The following is a 17,790-nucleotide window of genomic DNA, read 5'->3' as shown; positions in this document are numbered from 1 at the left end:
ATAATATATATATATATATATATTAAAGGTAAATTTATTGAAGTTCAATAATATAAAAAATATTTATTAAATTTAAAAAAAATAGTTTTTATAATTTATAATTTAAAATAAAAGTTCATCGTCATTATTATTATTCTCAAAACTATTTAAAATTAGTTTTCCTCTTTTAACTTGACTTACCAGATAACAACTTTTACTTTTAAATCTTTCAACAACAAATTTCTTATGATCAAATTTAACGTCGTCCCATGATGGAATATTCGAGTTGTTAGAAATATTAAATTTTTCTAATTTATTTTCATTGAGTTGTTTCTTTTGGGATATACTGTTAATATAATTTCCATATAAGTTATCATAACAACTATTCTTTTCTGATATATATTTTTTTTGTTTGTTTTCTTTATCATTTTCATTAAGTATCATTTCTCTATTTTCCTTTATATTACTTTTACCTATAATTTTATTTGTATATATATTACTTATATTTTCATATTTAATATTATTATCATTTGTTGTATTTTTATTTTTACATTCAAATTTCTCCTCTTCATCTGATTCTGAATCTTCTAAAGAAAAAATTGTAAAAGGAGCTTGTATATAAGAACTACTTTCTTCATTTATATAAGACACATTACTACAATTATTTGTTTCTATGTCATCTTTATTTTCATCATTTAATTGAAGTAAAGTGTTTAGTTTATGATCATTAACGTCTAATTCTATTTCTTTCATAGATGTCATGTCAATATATCTGTTATTTGCATTTTCTGAATTGTTTCTTTTATTTTTCATTTTAAAAGATTTTTTTCTAGAAAATAATGATAATAAACTAATATTATTATTTTGAAATTTTCTTATAGAATCTGCTAATAGTAAGTTAGTTGAAGAAATAAAATTAGTAACAAGAAAAGATTTTTCTTTGTTTTTTTTCAGAAATGAATTTAAATTATTGTTAAGGCTCTTTTCCTTTAATGTGTTATCATTTATAGTGCAATTATATTCGTTCATTTTATTTATATAACTATTTAATCTGTTAATTTTACCTAACCTATGAATATATGTAATTGCATCAGAAGGAAAGTGAAAATTAATTACGTGATCAATATTTTTTGTATCAATACCCCTACTTATTAAATCTGTAGTAATTAAAATACAAAATTTTGAATAGTAGAAATTATATAAATTTTTAATTCTTGAATTTAAAGATAAATTTTTATGAAAAGAAAAAACTGGCCAATTATGTTTTTTTAAAAAATTATAAATTTTAATGCAATCTTTTATATTATTAACGAAAACAATAGTTTTATATATTGGATTTCTATCAATTAAATGAAAATATTTACTGGAGGAATTATATGCCATTTTTTTTTCTTCATTATTTTTATTTAAATTATTACTTCCTTTGTAATTTTGTGAATTTTTATTAACTTTATAATTTATTGTTCTTTCATAATACTTTTTTAAAATATAAATCAAGAGATCTAGTCTATGCTCAAAAGAGGCATTTTCAAATTCATTTATTTTATTTGATAAAGAGAAATCTTTTAAATTAACACTTTTTTTTGTTTTATTATCATTATTAAATAAATATAAATTTATAATTTTTTCTTTATTTAATTCTATCCATTGTGTGTGTATATTTTTAGGTATTTTATAATTACTTTTACTTACTATTTCTACCAAATTGTTAAATCTTTCAGTTAGCATACTTCCAGCTGTAGTATGACCAACAGAAGGTAAAGTAGAGCAAACATATATCAATTGTATTAATTGCATATCATCATTTTTTCTTTTTATTCCCTTATTGCTATTACTATAGCAATCATTATTTCCATTAATACTACTATTATTTTTTTTCTCTTGATATATTTTTAACTTTTTTTGTGAAAAATCTTCTCCGACTTTTACGTATTCATAATTAGTAGAAGTATCATTATTTTTGGAATTAAAGTAATTATTTATGATGTTTTTCTCATTTTGAAAACTATCGCAACTATTGTTAGAAACTTTTTCTTCATTAATTAAAATATTTTCAATTGACTTATTTATATATGCAATATTTTCGTCGCTAACATCAATATGTGGATTGTATATTTCCGGTCTTTTTTTAATCAATTTAAAAATATTCATCATTGTATTTCTATAAGCATTATTTTGAAATAGCATATCTATTTCATCAAATATTATAATAGATGGTAATATATTACTATTTGTATTATTTTTGAAACTATTTAAAAATATATCTGGTGTTGTAATTAATATATCTGCATAAGACCACATTATTTGTTCATTACATAATACTTCATTATTTAATTGTTTAAATTTTTCTACCTGTAAATTTTCTAAATTAAAATTTTCTTTTATATAATCATTAAAATTTTCTTTTTCTATTTCACTAGAAACACAAGTATAAGGGACATCGTTTAATGTTTGTATATTAATTCTTTTTAATATATCTAACTGTTTTATAACATTTATTATTTGATTAATATTGTCCTTGTTAACAGTTAGTATTATTACTGATTTATTTATTTGCAAAGGATTTACTGTTAAATATCTATAAATAGATTCAGAATGATTTTGATGTGTTACATAATCCTTATCTTCATTATTTTTTTCATTATATTTTAAAATACGATCTAGCTTTTTTAATTCTTGTTCGTTATTATAATTACTATTTAAGTTACTTAATTTTATGTTGTTAATTTTTATTATTTCAATTAATTTATTCATTATACTAATATTCTGTATATTTCCACTATTTTTATTTACCTCTGTACTTAAAGTGTCACTAATATTTATATCGTTTGCTAAATTTAATGAATTAATGTTTTTGTTTCTTCTTTTTTTTCTACCAATATTTTTAAAAGATTCTTCATTTAATTTATCAAAGCAAGGTGGTAATAAGTGAAATTTTTCTTTCATTTTTTTATGTATATCTAAATTATCTTCAAAAAAAACATTATTTTTATAATGACTATATTTTAATAGATAATTATCCATTTCTTCATATAAATTAAAGTTATTATTAAATTTGTAATTATTTTCAATGCAATTAATGTTATTGTTATAATTATTATTCTTTTCATTATAGCTATCTAAAATAATTTTTTCTAAATAATCATGTAAAAAATAGAGATTATTTAGAATTGGTAGCAAATATGCTATAGTTTTACCAGATCCATCAGGATAATTTAATACTAAATCTTTCCCTTGTTGAATTGTTAAAAAACTACTTATTTGCATTTCACTTAACTCATTTATATGAATTTTTTTTAAACCTAATAACAACATTTTATGAATATTCAATTCATTTATCTCATCGTAGTTTTTTCCATGTAAGTAAATATTATGAGGATCACTTTCTATTTCATAATAATTGTATTTTTTATACAATTTTTTTTTTAATTCTTCATATTTTTTTTTTAATTCTTCATCTTTATCTAAATGACAATGTTTGTTATTATTATTTTCAATTTTTAAATAAGAATTTTTTCCACTTGTTCCATTGGGTAGTTCTTCATTTTGGTACGTATTTTCATTATCTTTATCTTCATATAATTTTTTTGTATTATTAGAACATCTAAGTTTTTTTGTCCTTAAAAATTTTGCTTGTAAAAAAAAAAAAGAGGACTTTTTCCTTAAGTTGTTACATAATAAAATCCCTATATTCTTCATTTTTTAACATTTTCTTCATTTTTCTTTTTTTTTAAAATATTATATAAATGTTGTTTTTTTTAATTTTCATAATATGTATTTATTTATTGTGTATATCAAAAAAAAAGAAATTTTAAATAAATATTGTCAATTTTTCAGGAGATATCTCTAATAACTACTAAGTTGGCAAAATAAAAAAAAAAAAAAAAAGAAACTTATATTTTATTTTCTAAAAATTTTATATAGAAATATTTTTTGTAAATGATATTTTTTATTTTGCTAATTCTTTTAGAATAAATTTTAATATTTATGAAAAAAAACCTTACTCATAATTTTTATAGAATTTAATAAAAAAAATTCTTTTTTTCATCACTTAAGCTATATATATATATATATATATTGAAACTTTTCTAAACCTTTTGTATTTTATTTTTATATTTATTTTATTATTTTTTTTTATTATTTGTATATAATTTGTGTTATATATTTTAAATACAAAAAGAAAAAAAAATAAAATGATTGAAAAAGAAATACTTATAGAGTTTTATAAAAATAAAAAAAAATAATGGAAGAAAAGAAAAAAGATATAAAATGATAATTATTCAATTTTTTATTCTTTTATTTGTGTTGATAGATATAAAATATATAATTTCATTAAAAATTAAAAGCTACAAAGGGAAGATTTTTCTGTGTAATTATTCTAATAAAAATAAAGGGAGAATAATATCTCATTTTTTTGTTGAAGTAAAATGTCGTAAAAATATACATTTATCTAATCGTTTTATTATTGAAAGATTAAAAAATAATTACAAATTTGCATCTAAAAAAAAAGGAAGTAAAAACATAAAAGATAAATTACAATTTTCAATAAATAATGAGATTCATAAGAATATAAGGAAAAGTGAAAATGGCAAGAATACATATGAAAATAGAACAGGAGATAACATAAATAGTTGCAGGGAAATTATTGAAGTTAATAAAAGAAAAGGAGTAGAAATAAATAATTCTAAAGATAAAGATGTAGAAAAGAAATCTTTTTATGAAAAAGTAAAAAATAACAAAAAGCAAAATAAAGAGCAAATTGAAAAAAAAATTACAAAAAAAGTAAATAAAGTATCAATAAATGACAATCATAATTATTACAATAAAAAAAAAGGTACTTTTAATGTTATAGATATACAAAATACAAATGTAAAAAGTTTCTTAATCAAACAAGATGAAGGAAGGTGAGAATATCATATAAATATATATATATATATATAATTCCTAGAATTACATATATATAAATTTATTTTTAAATATATATATTTAATTTTATGTTTTATTTTTAATTTTATTTTATTTTTTTTTTAGATCTTTAGAATTGTTAGATAATATTTATAAATTTTGGAAAAATAAAAATTTCTTAAGTTTTTTTGAAATTTTAAGTAATGAGGATTTTGATCATACATGTATAGAAAAATGGTTGCATAAATTATCGATAAGTTTAAGTAAAAAATATTTAAAAATTAAAATTTTGGATGAATATATATTGATTAAAGATGAATATTTTATAAAAGACGAAAAGAAAATAAAAGAATTTAAAATCAATTACAATGTCATAAACAAATGTTTAAATATATTAATAAATAATTCTGATAGATTCTGTTCTTATGAAATTACCTCTGTATTGTGGGCTATAACTATTATCTTAATAAAATCATTCAAAAATTACAATAATTTAGATTATGAAAATTCTTTAAAATTTAATGATAGTATTTTAACTATTATTGAAAATTTTAATACATTTTTTTCTTTAATAATTAAACATCTAAATCAAGTTAAAGATTATTTGTCTATTGATGAGGCATTATGGGCAGTTTGGAGTATTTGTAAATTGCTTTATTTCAATATTCCTTTAAACAATTATTTAACAATGAATAAAAAATTAATTGATAAAAATGTTCAAACTGATAATAATAATAATAATAATAATAATAATAGAAACATTAATAATAATTTTATTTCAGGAAATTCGATAGGGCACATTGAAAATAAGAAAGATAATGAAAAAATGAATTATTTCAGAAATAAAGAAGATATAAAAATAGTGAATAAATATACAACTGAAAATAATAAGAATCTAGATTATAATAGTCAAGTGAATGAAATATATGATATTCAAAATTATATGAAATATAATAACCATCAAATACTATTCATGATGAAAAAGTTTAAATTAAATAGAGAAACAATAATAAACATTTTAGATATTTTTAATTGTCTGTATAGTAAATTATATAAAAATGTAATTTTTTTAAAAGAGAAATATTACATATATATACCTTTTATTATATTTGAGTCACAAACATTAATGTTAAATAATAGTACTTTGTTATTAAATAAAATAATTTATTTAATTTTAGAAAATAATGTTTTGCTAGAATTATTTAATTTTAATTATTTAAAAAGTGTATATTCAAAAAATTCAAATTTGTATCAAAATAACATAGATAAAAATAATGACATTTTTAGGATTAAAACCTTAAGCAAAGTATATAAATTAATTAAGTGTATTTCTAAAACATTTTATCCTTTAAAAAATGTAAATTCCCTTAAGACTGATTTGCATAATAATTATCAAAATTTAAATACAAATATTTTAATAAAATTTATTAATACATGCAATGATGTGCTTGTTAAATATATAGATTATTTTGTTTTTATTATCAATTTTAAGAATAAAACAAAGGACAAGAGAAGTCTAAATTTTGAATATAAAAAAAGTACTGATAATGAAAATAATAAAATAGATAATGAAGTAAAAGAAGATAAAGAAGAGATTAATAATAAGACAATTGATATGAAAGATAACAAAATTGAATTAAATGATGAAGTAAAGTTAGAATATAAAAATGAATTAATTTTTATTTATAATTGCTTAAAAAGTTCATTAGTTTCTTTAATTAAATTAGATTTAAAAGATAAGTATGTATACGAATGGTTAAATAAAAATATACATATTTTTCAATTTAATAATCTTAATGAATCGAGTAATTTTTATGAATTAAAAAATAAATTGATAGAAAATAAAAAATATACTATTTTAAATAACAAAGAAAAAAATGATTTAACAAAGTTAGAAATAAATAAAATTCAAGACAGTAATATCAAATTAAATGAAAATGAATCAAAATTAATAAATGTCAGAAATGAAGGTGAGGGAAATATAGTTAGTGAGACGAATGATATTCATTTAACATATGATAGAAGTAGTAAATATAATAAGATAAAAGAAGAGGCAAGTGAAAATTTAAATACTTTAAGTAAAAATGATATAAGGGAATATTTAAATTTAAATAAGAACAATTCCGATGTATGTCTTGATGTTTTAGCTTTAAGTAAATTTACAAAATTATATAATAATGAAACGAAAACAAAGCTAATATTAAATGTTGCACACAGTATAGATTATTCTTTGAAAATGTTTAAAATAATTTATGAAAATAATAATATTATTTATCCATCATATATAAAAATTAATGATATATATATTATAAAAGATAAGAATATAGAAGAATTATATAATGAAGAAACAAAAACTTTTTACAAAAAAAATAAGAATATAGAATTTAGAAATATTATAATGCCAAAGCAGTTATCTATTTTCATAAATTATTTAGGGAGAAATATTTATTTAGTGTGTAAAGAGAAGCTAGATGATATTTTTCTTACATCCATTAAATATATAACTACTACAAAATTTAATTATTTTACTTCTAATGATATAATACATTTCTTACAAGGTTTAATAAATTATAATGAAATGGATAGTCATTCGAAATTATATTATGAAATTTTAAATGAGATGTTCATATCATTATGTCATATTATTGAAAACAATTTTTTATATTGGAAATCATCAAATATATGCCAGTTAATTTATATATTGACAAAATTTAAGCATATTCATAGGAATATTTTTAATAAATTTGATGAATATTTAAATAATATTAAATTCCCTTATTATATTTATCAAAAAGCAAATTGCGTGAACTTTGAAAATGTTTTACAAACTAATTATGATGATAATTTAGCAATAGAGAAAAAAGGTGGCAATCTAAATATATCATCAGAATCAAATAATGAAAATGAAAAAATGAATGAAAATTTTAATGAAAAAATTGAAGAAATTAATAAAATTCATAAAAATAATGAAAATCCTAGAACTAATATTTCAATAAATGAGTTTAAGTATGATAACTTGGGATCAGCAATGTGGGCATTGAGTTCTCTTAATAAAAATGTTATTAAAAAAAAATATTATTTAAAATTTTTTTATTTATTTTCTGTTTATTTTTCTCTACATATGAAATTATATTTGCATTATAAATTTAGAAATAATAAATACGTGAATTTTAATAAAGAAAATGCAGAAAGAAAATATTTGAATGACTTAAATTTTTTAAAACATAATATCAATTACTTTAAGATTCCAATAAATCCTATGACTGTAAGCATTTATGTAAATACATTTGCAAGAAAAATAAAAAAAGGATTTTACTTCTTATTTGAAGTTATTTACAATAATACTGATATTATTAACCTTTTTTCCATAAAAGAACTTTCATATGTTATATATTCTCTTTCGCATATAAATAAAAATTATTTAAAAGAAAGTATCATTGATGTAAATGTCCTTAATAATTTATCAGAAGGAAAAGAGAAATATTTTGGGGAATTTTTAAACTCAAATATTTCAATATGGATAGAAGAATTAGATTACCTGTTTTATATTGAGCATTCTAAGGATGCACATGAAATAAAAAATAAAAATATTGATGAAAACTCGAATATAAAAATAGAAGAAATTGAAAATAAAATTGATAAAAATATAAATAATAATAGTCATCAAACACAAAATTACTATAAAAATGATAGTGAAATGATTATTAATACTAATGGTTATGATGAAAAATATAAAAATTTTATAAGAAAAGATAAATTTCTAAAATTTAAACATGAAAGAATTAATTTGTCCAATGAATTCCTAAATATTTTAATGGACAGATTAATTAATTCTACGTCATATATCTTAAATGAGAAAAAAAATCCACAAGAAATTTTATCTAATAATGCATCTTTTATGAGAAACGATGATAAAAAAAATAAAATAGAAATTATTGATATAATTAAATTGATATATAGTTTTTTTATTCTATTAAATCAAAAAGTCCAAATAAATGAAACAGAAAATATAAATTTTCTTCAATTAGAAAATTTAATTTTTCAATATAATTTAATTGTTAAAAAATGTTTACACTCTATTAATTATATTTACTTTGTAATTGATACGTATGCTTTAATAAGTAATATATACTTTATTGATCACTTTACAAGAAATATAATAAAGGTAAATTCTAAATAGGAATAATGTCACACATATAATACATATTAATATATTTATGAAGTTATTTAAATATAATTTCCTTTTTTATATTTCATATAATTCTGAATAAAAATTGTTAATATTTTTTTTTTTAGGAGTTTGTCCAAATATGTATAAAAAAAATGGAAGAAGAAAAAATATTAGATTTAGAAAAAAAAAAAATTATATTAAGTATACAAAATTTAAAAGTTACTAATTCTAAATAATTTTTTTTTTTTTTTTAATTTTGTAATTTTTTGTTTTATTTATAACTATCCTTCATTTCTATAAGTAAATTCATATAGATAATTGTATTAAAATAATTATGTATATATATATATATATATATATGTTTTTTTTTTTTTTTTTTTGTTAATGTTTCCTTTAAAAAAAAATTTTAAGTGTTTGTTTCCTTTTTTATCTTTAATGTTAACTTTTATCTATATAGCATATTGTTCTGTTATGTAATTTTTTTTTTTAAAAAAAAAATTATTTTATATTTGTTTATTTTTTTAATTTAATTATTCATTTTCTTTATTCATATATATAAAATTTGTAAATATTTATTTAATATACCACATATTAATTTTATTACACTTTTTGCATTCAATATTTCCTTTGTTAAGAAAATTTAGAATATTATATATATTATCTTTGTTTAAAAAATCATTTCTTTGCTTATTAACTCCGCATAATCCATTATTATATATTTGTCTATATAAATTATCATATATTTTTATGTTATCTTCATTAATATCTTTTTTCTTGTCTAATACATTTTTATTGTAATATATTTTGGAGTATTGAGGATAAATTTTTTCAAATATTAAATCACATGCTTCATTATAAAATATAAAATTATTACATTTTCTGCAAAAAAATTTACATAAATCTTTAGTTGTTATTTTCATTTCCAACTCTTAAGAAACTCGTATTTCTTTTTGAAAATTTCAAAAATTAAATATGATAATATATAAAAAAAAAAAAAAAGGATTTATTCAAAATTTTCAATTTTCTGAAAACTCGACAAAAAGAAAGAAAAAATTATTCTTTAAATTCTCTTGATAACTCCATCTATAATATTTTTACTAACTACTTTATCCTAAGTAATTTTGTATTATTTTATGAATAATTTTATATTTTTTTGACATACATTTTAAAGGATTACATATATAAAACATTTTTTTTCTGCATATTTTATAGATATATATTTTATATTTATTTTTAAAAAATTTTATTCATTCTTATATTTATGAATAAATTAAAAAAAAAAAAAATAACAAAAATAATTCAATAATATATTTTATAGGAAAAATATTATAAAAAAAAAATTATGTAAGTAATTTATGTTTAACTGTTCACTCTTTTTTTTACTTTATTTTTTTATATTTAACTTTCATTTGTATATATTCTATTTAATATGACTTTGCTCATTTATTTGTATTTTTAATAATTTTATGTTAATAATAATATAGTTTTTAATGTTCCAATGAGTGAAATCAAAAACAGAAAATTTTATTTTGAAAATGCCTAAATTAAAAAAGAAATTGTAAAATACAGGAAATCACTATGGCCCCTATTATTTGGATATTATATATAATAAATGTAATATATTGTGTTGCATTAAAAAATCATTATTTTATTAAATCTTATTCCTATTCTAAAGTAAAAAATAGAGAAAATAAAATATATGGAATACCTAGGATGTATAAATGGTTAACATCTTATTATCCTACAGTAAGAGAAGAATTAATTAATAATGAAAAACAAAAATCTGTTGATATTTTTTATATTGATATGAATGGAGTTATTCATCATTGTACTCATGCTAACAAAGAAAGGTTACCTATATATGATGAACATCAATTATTTTCAAATATTTTGCAATATTTAAAAAGTTTGTTTTATTTAATAAAACCGAAAAAATTAATTTACATTGGTGTTGATGGGGTCTCACCAAAAGCAAAAATGAATCAACAAAGAAAAAGAAGATTTTTAAGTTTATTTAAAATTCATGAAAATTCAAATGCATCAAATTTATTTAATCCCAATTGTATAACAACAGGAACAGATTTTATGTATAAAATTAACTTATCACTAAACAAATGGTTTAAAATTTTAAAAAAAAAAAATATTTTTAATTTTCAAGTTTTATTTTCTGGATCTGATGTTGCTGGAGAAGGGGAACATAAGATTTTGAAATTTATCAGAGAGGTATTATGCATATATGCATATTTATTTTTTTCTATATTTATTCATATGTTTTTTTTTTTTTTTTTCTATATTCAGAATTGCAAAAGGGATAATAATTTTAAAAATTATAATCATTGTATATATGGATTAGACGCTGATCTAATTATGTTATCTTTAGTTACTCATTTAAATAATATATTTATTTTAAGGGATAAATTTAAAATGAATATTGATTCTCAAAACGGTATTTTAGAAAATATTGAAAAAGCACAAATGGAAAATAAAAATTGTAATGATATTATTACACCTAGTAAAAATGATGAAAAGGAAAAAAATACAGAAAAAAATATTGGAGAAAATGAAACTAAACAAAATTGTTTGATAGAAAAAAAAGGTATTGAAGAGGAAGGAAAAGTTCTTAAAATGGATAATGAACAAATTGAAGAATTGGATAAATATAAAAAATATTTCAATAAAATTCATAAATATACTAAAGATTATTACATCAATTATGAATGCTTAAATAGCAATGATTTTGAAATTTTAGATATTTATAAATTGCGAACTTCTATAAAAACGCAAATAGCTACTTATATAAATAAATTAAAAAAAAACAAAAATATAGTATTTAGTATAAACAGGGTAGTCGATGACATAGTATTTTTATCATTTTTAGTAGGGAATGATTTTTTACCTCATATTCCAAATATTGATATAAATGAAGGATCTATGAATGAAATTTTAAATTCATATATATTTTACATTTATAAGTATTCTAATTATATAACATATAAAGATAAAGTACACATACAAAGATTAAAAATCATATTGAAAATTTTAAGTGCTCAAGAATTTCAATATTTTAAAAAAAGAGGAATAAATGAAAATATTAGTGAATTTACTGATGAAAAAAAATATAAAAATTATTACTATCTTCATAAATTTGGTTTTAATGATTCAACAAAAATACAAGAAATTGTAAAAAAATATATTGAAGGGTTATTTTGGAATTTACATTATTATCATTTTGGTTGTGCTAGTTGGTATTGGTAACTTTTTTTTTTTTTAAGAGCATTATTTGAAAATTGAAAGAAAAATATATATATATATATATATATATATATATAAGTCAACATTTGAAAATTTTTTTACTTACAGTTACTAATAAAGATACTTATTTTTATATTTATTTGAATTGATGTTAATATAAATTTTTTTTCTTTTTTTTAGGGAATATCCATATCATTATGCTCCCTTATGCAGTGATTTATTAAGTTTTGAAAAATCGGATTTTTTTTTTGAAAAGGTAAAATACATTTTTATATTTATAGAAACATTTTTATATATATTCTGTAATATTTTTACAATTTTTTTTTTTTTTAGGGAAAACCTTATTCTGCCTATACTCATTTGATAAGTGTACTACCACAAAAAGACAAAAATCTTCTACCTGATGCATATAAGTAAATGAAACGCCACTCTATTTTTTTTTTTAATATTGAGTTCATTAAAATTTTTACATAAATTTAATTAACTTTTATTATTTTATTATTTTTTTTTTTTTTAGAAATATTTATGTTGAAGATGAAGTTAAATCATTTTTCCCTGAAAATGTTAAAATTGACCCCAATGGAAAAAAGTAATTATTTAAAAAAAAAATATATATATATATATACATAGATCTTAAGAAAAAAATAAAAAAACTTTTTTTTTTTAGAGAAACTTGGGAATACATAGTACACTTGCCTTTTATAAATTGCAATACAATAGATAAAATAATTACAGAAAAAAGTAAAAAAATTTCTAGTCTTAAATTTAAATTAAGGTATTCTAAAAAATATAAAGATAAGAAATTTATATTTATTATTTTGAAACATTTATAAAAAAATAGAAAACTAAAATTTTATTATAAGAAAAAAAAAAAAAAAATTCATAAATACAAAAAATTTCAACTTTTCTTTTAATAGGGAATTAAATGGAAGAGAGCATATATATTAAAATAATGAAAAAAAAAAAATTTTTTTTAATAAAAAAAATTAAAAATACACTATAAATTTTAATATTTAAGTAATATTTAATAAAAATAAAGATAAAAATAAATAGAAAAGTATGTAAGATTTTTAAATTATATTAAAAATATTACATATTTTTAATTAGTATTTTAAAAAATTTTAAAATAAACTAATAATAATGAAAAAAAAAAAAAAAAGAGGGAAAGAAATAAGTGCAATTATGTTATTTCTTATTTTTGTCAAGTAATAACAGTATTTTAGAATATTCACTAGGGGGTACGCTTCTAAAAAAAAAAAAAAAATTTAATTTTTTGTAATTTTTTATTTTTAATATTTTAGTATATCTTAAAAAATATATTTATATACATGAATTTTTAATATTATTTTTGTTATTATTTTACTAAAAAAAAATTTTTTTCTTAATATAACTTACATTTTTTCTATTTGATCTATTTCACTTGTTGTTATCATAATGTCTTTTTTAGGTGACAGTGATATATCATCCCTATAAAAATATAAAAAAATTATTTAATTTTCTGTTTTGTTTTATGCATTAAATATATATTTTAATGAACTATTTTAATATTTTTCTTTTTTTCCTTTTTTGGTTTCATAATATTTTCATTTTCTTTTAAATTTTAAGATATATAAATATATATATAGAATACTTTTAAAATATATATTTATATAAGTTACAAAAACATAGTATTCTTATAAAGTGAAATAAAGAAAAATTACGAATATATTAAATGAGATATTACATAATTGTAATAAATTATAATAAGAAGAAAAAACATGCAAAGTGTATATAAAAATGCATTTTTAGTGAATCATAATAAGAATATATATATGTTTTATTTATTTATTATTTTTTTTTTTTTATCATTTATTACTTATATGAAGAAAATCCGAAAGCATTAGGAGATAAATAGTTAAAATTAAAGTTAATTTTATTTTTTAAAAGATTAGTAATGTAATAAATTATATAATTAATAAAAGAATAATTTTTTAAAAGAATCATGGAATTAAAATCATAATTTCTAACATATAATCCTTTAGATATATAATAATTTATTATTTCGTTGGTTGTTTCATTTAATAATTGAAGAAATTTCATTTTATTATAATAATAAATATAATATGACTTTTGTTCAAAATTTCTATCTTTTTTTTTAAAGTAATCCATTAAAGAAATTTTTGAATTATAATACTCAAACAACTTGTCTACATAATTCATTTCTCTTTTAAACTCATGTATTATATTTGATGTAATTTTAATTTTTCTAATATTTTCTTTAAACATATGATATAAATTATTTTTAATTTGATCCAAGTTGTAATCATACTTTTCCAATAGATCTGTTAAGATAATATGTAGTAAATAGGAATACTGTTTATTTTTTATTTTTTCTGAATTCTCCTGATTTGTTACATTATCATTTAATTGAAAACTTATAAATTTATTTAAAAGGTTTTCTACATTATTAATTATTTCTTTAATATTTATTTTTTCAATGTCTAAGTTGTTGATTCTAATATCTTTTGTTATTTTCAAATATTCTTGTAATATATTTAATTTAAAATTAGAATAAAAATTATATAAAAAATAATTTTCATTATATAAATTTTTCAAAACATTAGGCTTATAATTTTTAAAAAATGTGTTTTCTTCTTTACTAAAATGCATTATTTCATTTCTTTTTTTTCTTTTTTTGTAATATTTTTTATTGATTTCTGTGTTTATTTTTTGAATATCAAGGATGTTATCTTTTTCAAAAAAGAAATTTATTTTAATATATTTGTCATATTTATCTTCCCAGTGGCACTTTAAAAATATTTTGATGATATTTATTATTTCTGTCTTTTCTTTTTTAATGAATTTATCATTATCTTTGGAATCATCACAATTGTAGATAAAAAAAATTAAATTATAATCATTCTTTTTTTGTTCTAAATAAAATAAGAAATCTATTGCATTTATAAAATTGTTAAATGAATTAATATCAAGTAAATGCTTATTTAAAACATCATTATAACTAATTGGTATAACAATAAAATCACATTCATTAATATACTGACTGAATATCTCCATTTTATCTTTTAGGTAACTTAAATTATTTTCTAAATATTCATAAGCGCTTTCGTTCATTGTTATATTGCTATTTCCATTGTTTTCCTTATCTAACTTTATATTTTTTGATTGGTTTTTATCCTCATTTTTTTTAATAAAATTTTCATCTATTCTTTTATTATTATTTTTTAAAATAAGAGGTAAAAAATATACTTTTGTTTTTTTATTAATTTGTTCATATATTTTTATTCCATCGTTAGATGTTTTTATATATTCATTTTTATTTTTTAATCTTAAATCTTTACTTACTACACTATATATATTAAAAAAGTTGGAATTTGTATGAAGCTTTGATTTTTTTGAACACTTTATTTCATTATATAATAAAAAATAATAAAAAAAAAAAACAAATATTAAAATTTTTTTTTCTACATTTTTAATAATTGAAAATTTCATTTTGATTATAACAAAAAAAAAAAAGATAATAGCATATTTATATAAAAACATACATGTATGTAATATACAAACTAATATAAAGCATATAAATATAAAAAAAAAGTTGTTCCATTAAGAGATATATAAATATAAAATTTTATAAATATTTAACAAAAAGAGAGTTTTTTTTCTTAAATTATTTTATCTAAAATTTTTTAAAAATTTTTCTAACATAAGACTTATATTAGAGAAAAAAAAATGAAAAAAAAAAAAAAATTGTGAAGCACATTTAAAATATGAAAAAAAAAAAAAAAAGAATACAAACTTTGTATAAATTATATTAAAAAATATATTCATTAAAATATGAAATTATATTAAAATTATATAAAAAAACAAAAAAAAAAAAAATAAAATAAAATAAAAAAGATTATTCTTTTGTTACAATTTATGTTAATTTCATAATTAAAAAATTTTTTTTTTCTCCTTTTTATCTTTACATTAGATATCGAATAAAATTTTATCCGTTTGTACTTTTTTCTTTTTTAATTTATCTTTTTTCTTTTTTTCAGCATTATTTTTAAATCTTTTAGTATTTTTAAAATGTATATATTTTAAATCTTTTGAATAATACTCGGCAGTTCTAGGTAAGAGTGGTTTTTTAATTTTAAAAAAGTCTGTTATTTTCTCAAACATTTCACGGTTTTTCATTCCTAAATAAATTAATAGTTTTCTTCTTTTACTAACACATTTAAATAAACCTCTTAAGCAAGCAAAATCCTTTTAAAAAAAAAAAAAGAAAAAAAAAAAAAATTAGACAGTGATCAATATTAAAAGTCTATAATTAAATAAAATGTAATATTATCAAAACAAAATAGAAGAATATAACAATATAAAATACATAAAAAATTTTCTAAATGTATGTTATATATGGCATTTACTTTCTTATTTTTTTTCATATGTTCTGTTAAAAAAAAAATTTTAAAAGTTAAAATAATAATTTGTATTTCACTACTTCCACAATCTTTGTCATGCCTTTGAAATATTTTTCTATATTTTTGAGTAATTAAATCTTTTAATAATTCCTTACAAGAAAAAAAAAAGAGAAATGATTATATGTTTATATTAATAGGAAATTCATAAGTAATTTTTATAAAATATATTTTTATATTACTGGTTTAATCATTATATCATCTCTACTGAAAGAAAAAGAACGTTCTAACTGAATGGCTTGACTTTTCATTAAAATTTTATCTATTTCAATTTTCTGTTTATCTATGTTTTGCTTTAACTTGCTTTCATCTTCTTTTATATTAGGTTTTACATTTTCTTCATTATCATTATTCATCGTTATATCATCAATAGATGACAATTCTTTAATTAAATTTTCATTATAATTACTTTTTTTTAAAAATATGTTTCTATTAAAATTTTTTTTATATATGCATTTTGTTCTTTTATTTATAAGAAAATTGATTTTATTATCTAAAAAGGTATGTAGAATTAATATATAAATAACATTTAAAAAAGAAAAAAGACATAAGTAATGCATATATTAATGTACATATATATATTATATATTACATTTAAAATTATAAATATTTATTACTACATATGTTTCAAATGATATATTTTTAATATAGTTGAATGAAATTAAATTTCTATTATTGATATAGTATTAACTTTAAAAAATATTTATTTATTTTACATTTTTTTTTTATACTTTTACCTACATAAAATCCATTGGAAAACAGAATTTTAGATAATATTTGTAAATAAAAAAATAATGAAATTGTTAAGCATGATATTATTTTTTTCATTTAAAATTTTTATTCATAATATATATTATCATAAATATAAGTAATATAAATATATATATATATTTATAACTATTTTAGTACATGTTTATATCTATTTAATTTATTTCAAAAGTTATTTTATTTTATTCCTCTATTTTTATGTTTTTTTCTTTTTTCTATTTTAATGAATAAAAAATATACATTTTTGATAAGCAAATA

At 17.2% G+C, this 17,790-nt stretch overlaps 6 protein-coding genes across 6 annotated transcripts; 2 read left to right on the top strand and 4 right to left on the bottom strand.

Annotated features, from left to right (window-relative positions):
• Window positions 1–102: 102 nt before the first annotated feature.
• Window positions 103–3,678, bottom strand: PRELSG_0903800 (DEAD/DEAH box helicase, putative; the record flags this gene model as incomplete). Its single annotated transcript, XM_028676461.1, has 1 exon — window positions 103–3,678. One exon carries the CDS (start codon window positions 3,676–3,678, stop codon window positions 103–105), a length of 3,576 nt encoding a protein of 1,191 aa, XP_028532947.1.
• Window positions 3,679–4,248: 570 nt separating this feature from the next.
• Window positions 4,249–9,291, top strand: PRELSG_0903700 (conserved Plasmodium protein, unknown function; the record flags this gene model as incomplete). The annotated part of the gene is made up of 3 exons (XM_028676460.1): window positions 4,249–4,883; window positions 5,011–9,049; window positions 9,181–9,291. The coding sequence occupies 3 exons, from the start codon at window positions 4,249–4,251 to the stop codon at window positions 9,289–9,291; spliced, it is 4,785 nt and encodes a 1,594-aa protein (XP_028532946.1).
• A 336-nt stretch (window positions 9,292–9,627) lies between these two features.
• Window positions 9,628–9,975, bottom strand: PRELSG_0903600 (conserved Plasmodium protein, unknown function; the record flags this gene model as incomplete). The annotated part of the gene is made up of 1 exon (XM_028676459.1): window positions 9,628–9,975. The coding sequence occupies one exon, from the start codon at window positions 9,973–9,975 to the stop codon at window positions 9,628–9,630; it is 348 nt and encodes a 115-aa protein (XP_028532945.1).
• Window positions 9,976–10,633: 658 nt separating this feature from the next.
• Window positions 10,634–13,255, top strand: PRELSG_0903500 (exonuclease, putative; the record flags this gene model as incomplete). Its single annotated transcript, XM_028676458.1, has 7 exons — window positions 10,634–11,278; window positions 11,354–12,306; window positions 12,488–12,563; window positions 12,641–12,720; window positions 12,825–12,896; window positions 12,975–13,082; window positions 13,225–13,255. 7 exons carry the CDS (start codon window positions 10,634–10,636, stop codon window positions 13,253–13,255), a joined length of 1,965 nt encoding a protein of 654 aa, XP_028532944.1.
• A 237-nt stretch (window positions 13,256–13,492) lies between these two features.
• Window positions 13,493–15,796, bottom strand: PRELSG_0903400 (conserved Plasmodium protein, unknown function; the record flags this gene model as incomplete). The annotated part of the gene is made up of 3 exons (XM_028676456.1): window positions 13,493–13,553; window positions 13,703–13,774; window positions 14,163–15,796. 3 exons carry the CDS (start codon window positions 15,794–15,796, stop codon window positions 13,493–13,495), a joined length of 1,767 nt encoding a protein of 588 aa, XP_028532943.1.
• Window positions 15,797–16,273: 477 nt separating this feature from the next.
• On the bottom strand, window positions 16,274–17,592 carry PRELSG_0903300 (apicoplast ribosomal protein S15 precursor, putative; the record flags this gene model as incomplete). The annotated part of the gene is made up of 4 exons (XM_028676455.1): window positions 16,274–16,552; window positions 16,714–16,857; window positions 16,947–17,257; window positions 17,502–17,592. 4 exons carry the CDS (start codon window positions 17,590–17,592, stop codon window positions 16,274–16,276), a joined length of 825 nt encoding a protein of 274 aa, XP_028532942.1.
• Between the last annotated feature and the right edge of the window lie 198 nt (window positions 17,593–17,790).

Source organism: Plasmodium relictum (assembly GCF_900005765.1).
Source record: "Plasmodium relictum strain SGS1 genome assembly, chromosome: 9".
In the NCBI taxonomy this organism is placed as follows: Eukaryota; Apicomplexa; class Aconoidasida; order Haemosporida; family Plasmodiidae; genus Plasmodium; species Plasmodium relictum.
Note: the sequence above shows the minus strand (reverse complement) of the source record. Positions and strands in the feature narration are given on the sequence as shown.